This window comes from Antechinus flavipes, chromosome 3 (genome assembly GCF_016432865.1).
Source record: "Antechinus flavipes isolate AdamAnt ecotype Samford, QLD, Australia chromosome 3, AdamAnt_v2, whole genome shotgun sequence".
Classification (NCBI taxonomy): Eukaryota; Metazoa; Chordata; class Mammalia; order Dasyuromorphia; family Dasyuridae; genus Antechinus; species Antechinus flavipes.
Genome location: NC_067400.1, coordinates 494203294 through 494215453, shown reverse-complemented (window position 1 = coordinate 494215453; position 12160 = coordinate 494203294). Strand labels below are relative to the sequence as shown.

The 12160-nt window shown below is 31.7% G+C and overlaps 1 protein-coding gene across 1 annotated transcript in view; it reads right to left on the bottom strand.

Annotated features, from left to right (window-relative positions):
* The window catches only part of ARHGAP42 (Rho GTPase activating protein 42), a 405542-nt gene that overhangs the window by 70109 nt on the left and 323273 nt on the right, over positions 1–12160 (bottom strand). Inside the window, exons 11-12 of the mRNA XM_051986849.1 lie at positions 5979–6057; positions 4485–4524 (exon numbers count right to left, since the gene is read on the bottom strand). Of these exons, the coding sequence (XP_051842809.1) occupies positions 4485–4524; positions 5979–6057 (119 nt within the window). The remainder of the gene's footprint in view (positions 1–4484; positions 4525–5978; positions 6058–12160) is intronic.

The following is a 12160-nucleotide window of genomic DNA, read 5'->3' as shown; positions in this document are numbered from 1 at the left end:
CCTCTTCTGGTTATAGAACAGCCTCCTTAGCAGGTTCTCTAAATACTTCTTTTTAATACAAGGCTTAGCTCTAATTTCCCACAATTAGTTATAAGTGTTATTTCAACTAGGTTTTTCTCCTCTCCTTTTTCTACCCACTTTAGACATTTAAGAATGGGGATACAAAGACAGAATAATATGGCTGTTGTGTTCTTGGGAATTTTTTTTCTTTATCCTAATTGTCCTTTGTTTTTAGACAACTGGAGAGAGAAGAACAGAAGAGGTAGTTACTACAACAGTCCCCTAGCTTGGCACCCAATGGTAGAACTCTTCCTCCTGAGTAGGGAGGCTGAGACCAAAAAATTCAAAAAGTCGTTAGTGAAAAGTAAAAGTTATTTTCTTTCTGCCTGTCTGTCTTTCTTTTGAGAATCTCAAAGCTTGTCGTGGCCTTTTAACAGAAGCACAAACAAGTGAAAAAGGAAATTGAACAGCACAAAAGCTATTAAATTTAGTGAAGCTCTAAGAGAGAAATTTTTTTTCTCAAAATTGCTTTACAATTACATACAACTGAGAAAGCATGTCTTTGTTCATTCAGCCTTCCAGTAATTAAGAAACCCAGAGTGTCTCCAGATGAGACTTCCCTTGTTCTTCCTGTATATCTTCGATTTGGTGAAACAAAGCAATACTTATTTGTCTTTGCAATTTATCATTTTCATTACTGACATCATTTAAAGTCAGAAAGTCCTGATCAAATAATACACATCATCTGACATTGAGAATAAGCGTGTGTCAAACCAGCCCTTGACTTGGCTTCTCTTTCCTATATATACTCTTCTTTAGTGATCTTTTTTCCAACTCCCATGGCTTTAATTATCACCTCTAAGCATTACGTTCAAATCTTTCTATACAATTCTGCTGCCTCTCTTGAACTTTACTATTCCACCTAGATTTCCTAAAGGGTTCTCAAACAACTATCCAAAGCAGAAGTCATTCTATTTCATCCTCACTTCATTGTTCCTAGAAATCCCCTTTTTCCTTTTGGAAACATCACTAACTGTTTAATCAAGCAGCTTTGGAATGTTCCTTAAGCACTTGCACACATTCAATCAACTGACAAGTTTTCTTAATTATTTTGATCCAATTTTTTTGTTTTGTTTTATTTTTTAATTTCTTTATTGAAGCTTTTTATTTTCAAAACATATGCAAGGATAATTTTTCAACATTGATCCTTGCAAAACCTTGTATTTCAATTTTTCTTCCCCTTTCCCCCATTCCCTCCCCTAGATGACAAGTAATCCAAAATATGTGAAGCATGGTAAAATATATGTGCAAATCAAATATAGGCATACATATTTATACAATTATTTTGCCTCACAAAAAAATCTGATCAAAAAAAAAGAAAGAAAAATGAGAAAGAAAATAAAATTCAAGCAAACAACAACCAAAGAAGTAAAAATAATATGTTGTGGTCCACACTCAGTTTCCACAGTCCTCTCTCTGGGTGTAAATGGATCTCTTCATCAGACAATTATTGGAACTAGTCTGAATCATCTCATTGTTGAGAAGAGCCACATCTATCAGAATTGTTGATCCAGTTATTACCATATCAACAATTTCTGACATCTATTCTATTTTCTCCATTTAATCATACTTTGCCTTAGGTTTTGGCCCTCACAACCAGGCTAACAACAAACTTCCAGGTTGCCTTTGTTTCCGGTCTTTTCCTTTTTTTATCTTCTGCAAAGCTGCCAAAATGATATTCTTAAAACATTAAGCAGAACTTGTCACCTCTTCCTTCATTAAAAAAATGTCAAAGGACCCTCAATTGCTTCTAGAGTAAAATACAAATGTGTCCAAATTTAAAGATCTTCCCATTCTATTCCTTGCCCACTTTCCTTTCCAGTCTTGTTCATATTTTCCCCTTTAAACCATTCCTTCTAATGAAACTAGATTAACTATTCCTTTTATATGTCATTCTACCTCCCATCTCTTTTAGCATCCATGCTCAATGCAATCTCTCCTCACACATGCTTTGCAGAACCCTAACTTTCCTTCAAGACACAGCAAATGTCCTCGGTGAATACACAGAGCCTTCCCTGAATTCCCTAAATCAATCTCTCTCTCTTTTCTTCCTTTTCCTTCTCTTTCTTTTCTTTCCCTCTGTCCCCTTCTTCCCCTCCCCCATCTTTCTTTGCCTTCCTCTCTTCTTCTTTCCTTTTCCCTCTCTTCCTTCCTCTCTTTCTCTCCTCCCCTCCCCCCGCCTCATATTTAATTTTGCCAAATAAGGTCTAGAAAAATTTGCTTTGATATTTTGTAACAGAACACTGCTTTATAATTTTCCTTGTTATTGTATGATCATAAGGATAGTATTTATATATTTTATCTTCTCAGTCAGATGATATTGTGTTTTTAAAATAAATACTATGAAATATAATATATTGAGGATTAAAGCTAATTTTTCATTACTTCTCCAATAGAAATCTTATCTCTTTAAACTCACATTTCATGATATTCCGAATAACATTTTTTTCTCTGCTTTGATAAACTTCTGTCAAGATCTCAGTCTCTATTCAGGCTTACTTTATTAAAACAACCACATTCCATCATATCTTCATATGTACATTTATAAAAATAATATAGGATCCTGTAACTGTAAAACACTAAATAAATTTTAAACTATTAACATCATCATCATTACTAATTACATAAACCTAATTTGATGCTATATGATAAAAGATCTGTAAAATGTTTCTAGTCATTAGGATATCACACAAGATTTTAATGCAAAAAAAAAAAAAACTATACTACAACTTTATAAACTCATCTATAAAACTTGCATACTTCTCCCGTGGAATAGAAATGCATGCTGTTAGTAGCCATTTGTAGTATATTTCAATGCACTGTTTTGCTGCTTTTCAGATTTCTAGCTAAGTTCCAGATGGAGAAGGAAATCTTTAGAGAAATGAGCCAACACCATATTTAGAATCAAACTGTTCTCAGGATAAAATACATACATATATACATATGTGTGTAAGTATATGTGTATAATATATATATATAACATATGTATGTATATATTAGCTATAAATTCAATATGTTTTGTTAAATTTTTGTTAAAAAATACATATATATGTATATATATACACATATATATATATATTGCATTGCTGATAGAATTGTGAAATGATTAACCATTCTGAAAAGCAATTTGGAACTATGCCCAAAGGACTACAAAACTGTGCATAACCTTTGATCCAAAATCTCCTAAATGGATCTGTATACCAAAGAGATCATAAAAGAGCGGAAAGGACCAACATGTGCAAAAAATGTTTGTAGCAAGCCTTTTTGTAGTAGTAAGGAACTGGAAATTGAGTGAATGTCCATCAATTATGGAATGGCTAAATAAGTTGTGGCATATGAATGTCATAGGAGATAATTGTTTTATAAAAAAATGATGAGCACTCTGATTTCAGAAAAACCTGAAAGATTTACATGAACTCATGCTGAGTAAAGCAAGCAGAACCAAGGGAACATTGTACGCAGTAGAAGAAGAATATGTGATGACCAATTGTGAAGTACTTGGGTCTTCAAAATAATGTGGTGATTCATGGCAATTTCAATAGATTTGGGATGGAAAATGTCAGTCACATCCAGAGAGAAAACTATGATGACTGAATATGGATAGAAGCATGGTATTTTCACTTTTTGTTTGGTTGGTTTTATTCTTTCCTTTGGTTTTTTTCATTTTTGGTCTTATTTTTCTTGCCAAACACAATAAATATGGAAATATGTTTAAAAGAATTGCACATATTTTTAATCTATATCAGTTATGATCTTGGGAAAAGGGGAGCTAAGAGCGAGTGAGAAAAATTTGTAATACAAAGTCTAAGAAAAACAAAATTTGAAAACTATTTTAACATGCATTTGGAAAATAAAATAATATTGAAATTTATATATCTTTGTATGTACACACATACATACTTACATATTTATTTTTTTAAGCCTGGTTGTTTTTAATGGGACTATAATAATTGCCAGGGTCTAATTGTCTTTCCTTAGTCTTACTGAAACATTACTTGAAAGTGTAGTAGTGAAAGGATTATGTTACTAAGATTTGTATAGTGTTACTGAAAGACTTCTCTATGTCAGATCACCTTCAGTATAATCAGAACTGTAGAAAAATTAAGGCAACAGTTCTTAAAGGTTAATTTTGTACCATACCACACAAATTAAATCTCTTTCCATTATAAATATAAGCAAATTTGAACATAGGATTTATTCTTATTTTCCTCTGCCAGTTTCATATGTATACTATTTCCCCCAAACACATTGTGTGGCTCAGTTATTCCAATTAAGCTGGAGAAAATCTTTCATATAAAATGAAGCCTCTCACTTTAAGGTATACCAAATATGTTTAGTGCCCCCAAACATCTAGACTTCACTGACTAAAATATCTCACTATAATTTAGATTTATAACAAAAATTATACAATTAAAGAGACTTACTTTCTTCTTTCTTACTAATAATGGCAGGCAAAGTATAAATCTGAAAAATAAAGTGTCAAATTAGTGATTTTTTCTTAACAAATATTTAAAATATTGACCAATGAATTAGGTAAAATTGATTAATAACAAGTATGACATCAATTCAATATTACCTAGTATTTATTCATTACATTAATGGTCATGCAAAAACTATTGTCTCTATATTCCCACCTTTGAATATCTTTCTAAGTTCATAAGACACTTGTACTAGCATTACCAAAAATACCTCAGAAGTCATTAAATCCAACCCTCTTGTTTAACAGATTAGGAAAATGGGGCTCAGAAGTTAATTATGTTGCAGAAGATCATATTCTTCTCTGAACCATTGGATAGCACATCCTCCCATTTAGACTTTACCTGTCTGTCTCTGTCACACCTCAACTCCAATACTTAGTTCAAAATTCATCTTTTAATTCAGGAGTTCTATGAGATGAGTCCATTCCCACTCCCCATTCCTCTGTATAGTATTATTTTTTAGGAACTACAAGTTCAACATATAGAAAAGCATTTTTTTTCCTTTTGTACCATTCTTTAACCTTACTCCTCCACCATGTAGTCAGTAATCCAGCAACAATACTGGCCACCTTGCTGTTTCTCAAATATGATACTCCATATTCTGATGCCTTGTATCTACTCTGCTATCTATCTCCTATGTCTGATGTTTTCAATACTCTCCCTCCTCACTTCCACTTCCTGGTAGCCCTGATGTGCATCAAATCTCAATTAAAATCACACTTGGGCAAGAAATTTTTCTTACTCCTCAATTAATCCAGGTGAATCCTCTCTGAAACTACTTTCTATTTATCCTGTATGTGTGTGTGTATCTTACTTGTACATAATTGGTTGCATAGTCTTTCCCCACAGACTCCCCCCTGCATCTTCAGGGAGGAATTATTTTTTGCCTTTCTTTGTATTTCCAAGACTTAAAATGTCTGGTATGCAGCAGGGACTTAATCAACTAACCATTGACTACAGAATACTTTTCTGGTGAGGTATTCAGAATGAATTCCTTTCCCATCATTTCTTACTAGCCATAGGTGTTTTCAATCCTATCACTTAAATATAGGCTTTCTATAAATGTCAAAATAACTACTAAAAAAATTAGCAGTCTATTTTACAGGTTGCTTTGTCATAATATCAAAAAGAATGTTCCTTTTTCATTAAATTGAATTAACTTAAACAATTACTCTGGCACAAAAGGCAAGTTTGGAAATATTTATTTAAATGATGCCTGATTCTTCCTGGAAAGTGGATGCTACTGTTTTGATTTTATAAGACCATGAGAGCTTAGAAGTTCCACAGAGACACAACAGAAAAAAATATTAAAGGACTTTATTTTCCTACTTTGATTTTCTATGTTAAAATTTTTAATCCACTTGGAAACATATATAATATTTAAAATATTTTGTTACTCAATCTTATAAAGTAAAAATTATGAAAAACACAATCTCTTACCGGTTCCTTTCCATCCATTGCTTCAAGCCACAGTTTCCTATTTGCTTCTGAGAAAGCTTGCAAAGTAATGATTCCATGTCTAGTAAAAGAATAATTTTTTTTGCTTATTTTTTCCATTTAAATTTCTGTAAGTCACAAAGGTTTTAAATTCTTACATACCAAGGTAAGCAATTTAAAAATATTTTTGCTTCACTATTTTTGTGAATAGTAATAATGCAGAATTACTAGGGAAGCTGGATTAATAATGTGGTATGTGTATAGATAGATAGATAGATAGTAGAAAAAAATCAATTGAATCCAGACTCTTCCTCATATTAGCTGTAGCTGGTATGATCGTGTATGGTCATACATAACATGTATGGTCAAACATGGCAAGTCATATAACCCCTTTGAGCTTCATATGAACCTCTTGTTTGTTTATCAGATCAAAAGTTTTTATTGGAGAAACCCTGAAATCTCTTCCTACTCTAAGTCTACAATCTTATGAAATTCAGAAATACTCTGTCCATTACTAAAACAAGTCATTCAATACTTTATGAAAATGTTTGTTGTCTAGAAGGACTACTTCATTAATTGTCAAAATGTTTCATAAGATGTCACTAGTTTCCTTGAAAGAAAACAATGATTTTTCTTTCTTTTTTAAAAAATTGTGGCAGAAAATAAGGGAGAAAGACAATAAATGCTTATTAAAGGAAAAAAAAATACAAGTTTAAAATAAACAAAGAAAACAAAGTTATATTTCACTCATGCTTAATCTATACATTTCAGACCTTGACCAAGATGAAACTGAGTCTTGAAAAATAAGCATAGCAACTCTATAACCTACATAACAAAAAACATCTGATGCAGAAAGAATCACAGAACTAAAGAGACCTTGGAGTTCACTTAATCCTACCATCAATTTCATAGATAAAACAATGGAGACATAGAGAAGTTAAATGTCTGAGGTCACCCTCAGGAGTACAAGTGCTAGTAGTGGAACCTGGTTCTCCCAACTTAGTTTAATATAGTATAAGGCTTCTAAAAATATACCACAATTATGTAGTCTTTGGTGATTATATTAAATTTTAGATAGCAATATAAATTTAATACCCAAAGTACATATTGTAAGAATACTGATTATCTACTTGGGAAATTGCCTGGATCATTGGTTCTCTTTGTTTTGCTATACTGCTACTTACCCCTGGGAATATGTCAAAAAGAAGCAAGCAATGAATCACAAACATAATATTTCTGCACTACATATTCTGCATGTGAGGAAAATATTTTTACCGAAATAGAAGAGACAAATTATGTATTGAAAATAATTTATGTATTTCAATTACCCAAGTTATCACTGCGAACATTTCTCACTTCTAAGGGATAATTCAAAACTAAATTTGATCAATCCTTTTATCATATTATATATATATATATAATTACAAACAAACACACAGGCAATACATATAACTCAAGAAAAAAAGTGAGAGAAGGGGTACTTGGCTACAAATTAGTGACACTTTATAAGTATAGCTTCTGAAACTATTCTCATCACTCTCTAAACTTTGTGGAGAAATTTTTTAAAAATTCTTTATTATTCACATATCTAGCCTTTCCAGGGACTATTTAGCTATTTGCTAAGATAACTGAAGAAATTTCCTAGTACCTTCACCAAAAAGAAAATCATTTGACTCAAAACTATGTGATATAGATTTTCTTTTCTTTCTTTCTTATAGATTTTCTTTTTTTCTTCTCCTTCTTTTATCGTTTGTTGCTTTTGTAATGTTTGCCAATCAGGATTAAGTAACTTGCCCACACAGCTTGTAAATGTGAAGTGTCTGAGGCTGGATTTGAACCCGCCAGGTCCTCCAGACTCCAAAGCCAGTGTTTCATCTACTATGTCACTTAGTTGTCCCAATAGATTCATGCCATGTAAGAATGGTATGAAAAATGAAACGACTTTTTAGGCATTTGTTTTCATATAACTTCTTATTGCCATCACTATAATTTCCTATTTCCAGAATGCATATAGGAAGAAAAGGATAACCAATGCTTTCCTAATTCTTGATATCCTTGGCTGTTGTCTAAAAATTCTCACAAAATCACGTTTTGTCCTTAGAACAAGAAAGATAACAATGATCACAGTTATGCTATCACAAAGTCCTTCAATAGTCACATTCCAACAAAAGAATCATCTAATTGATTAAATGCTATTGAAAAGATATTTTCTTTTTTTCTAAACAAGTCCAAGATTGCCAGTTATTCAGAAATGGTTATAAAAATGTTGAATCTATTTTAATATTCTGTCCTGGTCAGCAAAGTTTGAACTATGAAAAAATCTCACCTCTTCTTCACTAATTATAAGCAAATTTCAAATATCTGATTTCTGTGTTTCAAAATACATTGTATTTTATTAAAAATCAGAGATTTGCATTTCATATTTGATTATTTAAAGCTTTCAGCTTCTTTTTGATACAAGTTAAAAACTCTTACTGAAAAAAGAGAGACTTTGGCTTCCATAAATCGAAAGCTGAGCCAATTTTCCTAGAAAATTTCTTTTTGTCTAGAAAATGCCTGTCTCTTATAGATGGAAATTACAAAACTATGTTTGTTAGCCTAATGATAGTCTTACTTGATCTCACAACCTAAAATTTCTGAAATAAAAATCACTCATGCAGAAAAGAGGAACAAAACAACCTTGCACACAGATAAAAGTTAGTTAGATAAAAAGGAGTAATCTCAAATGCATGACTAGTTCAGTCAATAGACTTTTCTCAAAATCATGGCTAACAATTGTGATTTCATTTTTTAATAGTAATAACTGTCATGTTGCCTGAACCTCTATGCAGTGTTAGACAATACAAATCCATTAGAAGTTCACATCTCTTCCTCAAAAGATGAGATTTTTCTTTGAAAGTAAGCATTTGAAAATTTACTTAAAATAAACCTGAATACAATAAAGAAGATATAGTTTTTTTTTATCACAATCATTATCATTAAGAACATATACGTATATCTAGAAAGTATATCTGAACATGTAGAAAGATTAGAAAACTAGAGGGCAGGGTTGGGAGGGACTTTTAGGGAGAAATTAAGGTAACAAAGAGGCAGTAAAAAGAGAGCTGAGAAGGAAAATATTGAGTAAAAATAAGATGCAGGTAAATTTACAAATAATTATTATAAATTTGAAGTGAATGGGATGTTTATAGTAGCTCTCAAAGAACTGGTGATAAAGAACTAGAAGTTGCAGGGACCCCCCCCCCCATCAGTTGTGGAATGGCTAACAAGTTGTGGTATATGATTATGACAGAATACTACAATACTGTAAGAAATGATGAGCTCAATGATCTGAGAAAGAAATGGAAAAACTAGCACAAAATGATGAAAAGTAAAGCGAGCAGAACCAAGAGAATACTGTATACAGTAATGGTAATATTGTTTTGAGAATGACTTTGAGCAACTAAGTCATTTTTACCATTATAATGCTCAAAGTAAAAATAAAGGATATGTGAAGAAAGACTCTATCTACATCCAGAGTAAGAACTGATAAATAGAAGTATTTTATATATATGTACATAGAAATATAAACCTATTCATATGTAATAACAGCCATCTCTAAGGCAAAGGGAAAGGGAAAAAATTAAAAATATTACATGATAACTTTACATTTATAAGAAATAGTAAATTTTATATAATAGATTTGCTGTTTCATGTGCAATCATCTTTTCATTATGTTATGATAAGGAAATGTTTGTTTTCTTCCATAAATTGAAAATAATTTTTTAAAAAATTTAATGTAATCAAAATTATCTATTTTACATCCTATGAATGATTATTTTTTAATAACATATAATACAATAAGGAGAGCCACCATGGCACAGTGTTGGAAAGTCAAGCAGTTTACTTAAACTCTCAGGACTGCCAAACAATTTTAAAGACTTAAAACTGTAGAATAGTTCCTCTTTTATGGAAGCAGATTCCTCAGAGTTAATTCCCCAATACCACTGAAATTAGGGGTCCTGACCAAAACTAAAAGTCTCTACTGGGAACCCAGAACTACGTAGGTACTGGGAGATATAAGAGTTTAGGTAAGACTGTGCTGGAATTCAGGCAACTGAAAACCTGGGAAAGGGAAGAATAATTAAACAGTAATATAAAAGGCTAAATAACCAATAGAAAATGTTAAGTGTACAAGAGCAAACTTAAATAGAAAAAAGGATAGTCAAACCACACATAAAGATCTCTGTGGATTACATAGTCATTTTGTAAACCACTTATTTGTATTATCTGTATTTTATTATCTTTTTATTTGTTTTATTAAACATTTCTCAATTACATTTTAGATTCCCAATTACATGGGCTGCTGTCTAGAGTGTTATGGTATATATGTAACTGGGGACTGCATGTTTGACCTCTCATCACAAAGTATAATATAAATAACATGAAGTCTTATATATGGCAGATTCTGGGAAGAATCATGAAAAAGATGGCATTTGAATTCAACTATAAAGAACATTTAACAGGTCAAACATTACAGAGATGGCATTCCAGGCAAAAGGCCCAGACTAAAAAGCATGGAGACTTGAAAAGATAGTGAATATTGATAAAACAGACACTCTTTCAGTTTGTTTGGAACAGAAAATTTACAGACAGGCAAAATGTAAGATAAAGTTGAAAAGATGTCAGATTTTTGAGGTCTCTGAATGCTACATAAAAAGAGTTTGGATTTTACTTTTTAGGCATTAAGGAAGCAGATAAAAATCTCAGAGAAGAATGCTATTAACACATATACCTAAGAATAATTATTCTGTATATAGGCAGAAAGAGAAGATAGAAAGATATGTAAACAGGCTAATGGTGAATGGTAATGAGTACTAATAGAAGGGTGAAATTATTAGTAAAAGAGAAGGTATAAATGTGAGTAATGTTGTGGGGATGAAAGTGATAAGTAGTGGTAATCCATAGAACATGAGTCAAAAGGAATGAACAGGAGAAGAAATAAGAATACTATATGTGGTAATTATATATGTATTACAATATATGTATAATAATATACTATATATAAATATATAGTATATCATTATAAATAATAATGGTAGTGCTATACATCTGTGTTGTAAAGTTTGAAGGAGAAGCAGATTGAAAGGGTTTGGTTTTGCAGAAAACATCTCAAATTCTCAAAACTAGATTTATCTTCTTTCCCTTTCTCTTTCCAAAATGCGAGGTAATAGACAAATGAAGTATATTCACAATGGTAAATCAACATTCTTATCCAAAAGTATTCTGAACAAGGTCTCATTACTCACTGACTATATCTGAAAAAAGAACAAATGCTGGCTGGTTTTAATTTATATAAATCACACTCATATCTTTTTTCTTCATTGGATTTGGAAAGAATACAGGCTGTTCTAAAAGACTTTTGGAACATTGTGCATATTCCAATATCCTATTCTCAGGGATGAGGAAATAGAGGCCCAGAGATATTATAAGAATTGTCTGTATTTACACAGGCATGTAGGAAAGCTGAGATTCAGGCACTTTATATCCAAAGTCCTTTCCACTACAGCATACTCCATCTCCTTTCTTACTGAAGAACTGAAACTTGTTAGTTTCAGTTGCCTGACCATGCAGAATGGAATACTAGTCTAAGAAAACGTAATCTAGTTAATTCTCATAGAAAATGACTATTCAGAGATTGAGAAAAAGACTGAGTTTTTAAAGTCACTTTTTCAAAAACATGTAAGTGAAGCAAACAGGTAGAGCAAGGGATAATGTGGAGTTTGGAATCAAAAAACTCATCTTGAAATCCCAGGTCAGACACTTACTAGTTGCATGATCCTGGGCAAGTCATTTAATCCTGTTTGCCTCAGTTTCCTGGAAAAAGAAATGGCAAAGCATCCCAATATCTTTGCCAAGAAAATCCCCATTGGGGTCATAGAATTGTATCTGACTGACACAACTGAAAATGAACATTCTTTGTGCTTTCAGTGCTCCTTGCTACCAATTGTCACCCCAACCAGGGTTCTGTCACACAAACAATCTTACTTTAAACATTGCTTCTCCCTCCAAAAAATACCTCCTCTCATAAAAAAAAAAAAGTCCAAAAAAACAAAGTGTGTAAAAGTGAAAAAAAATTCACTTTTTCTTAGCATTTTCTGACAAGTAGGAGAAAATCTGAATAAAAACTTGGAAGAAAGACAATC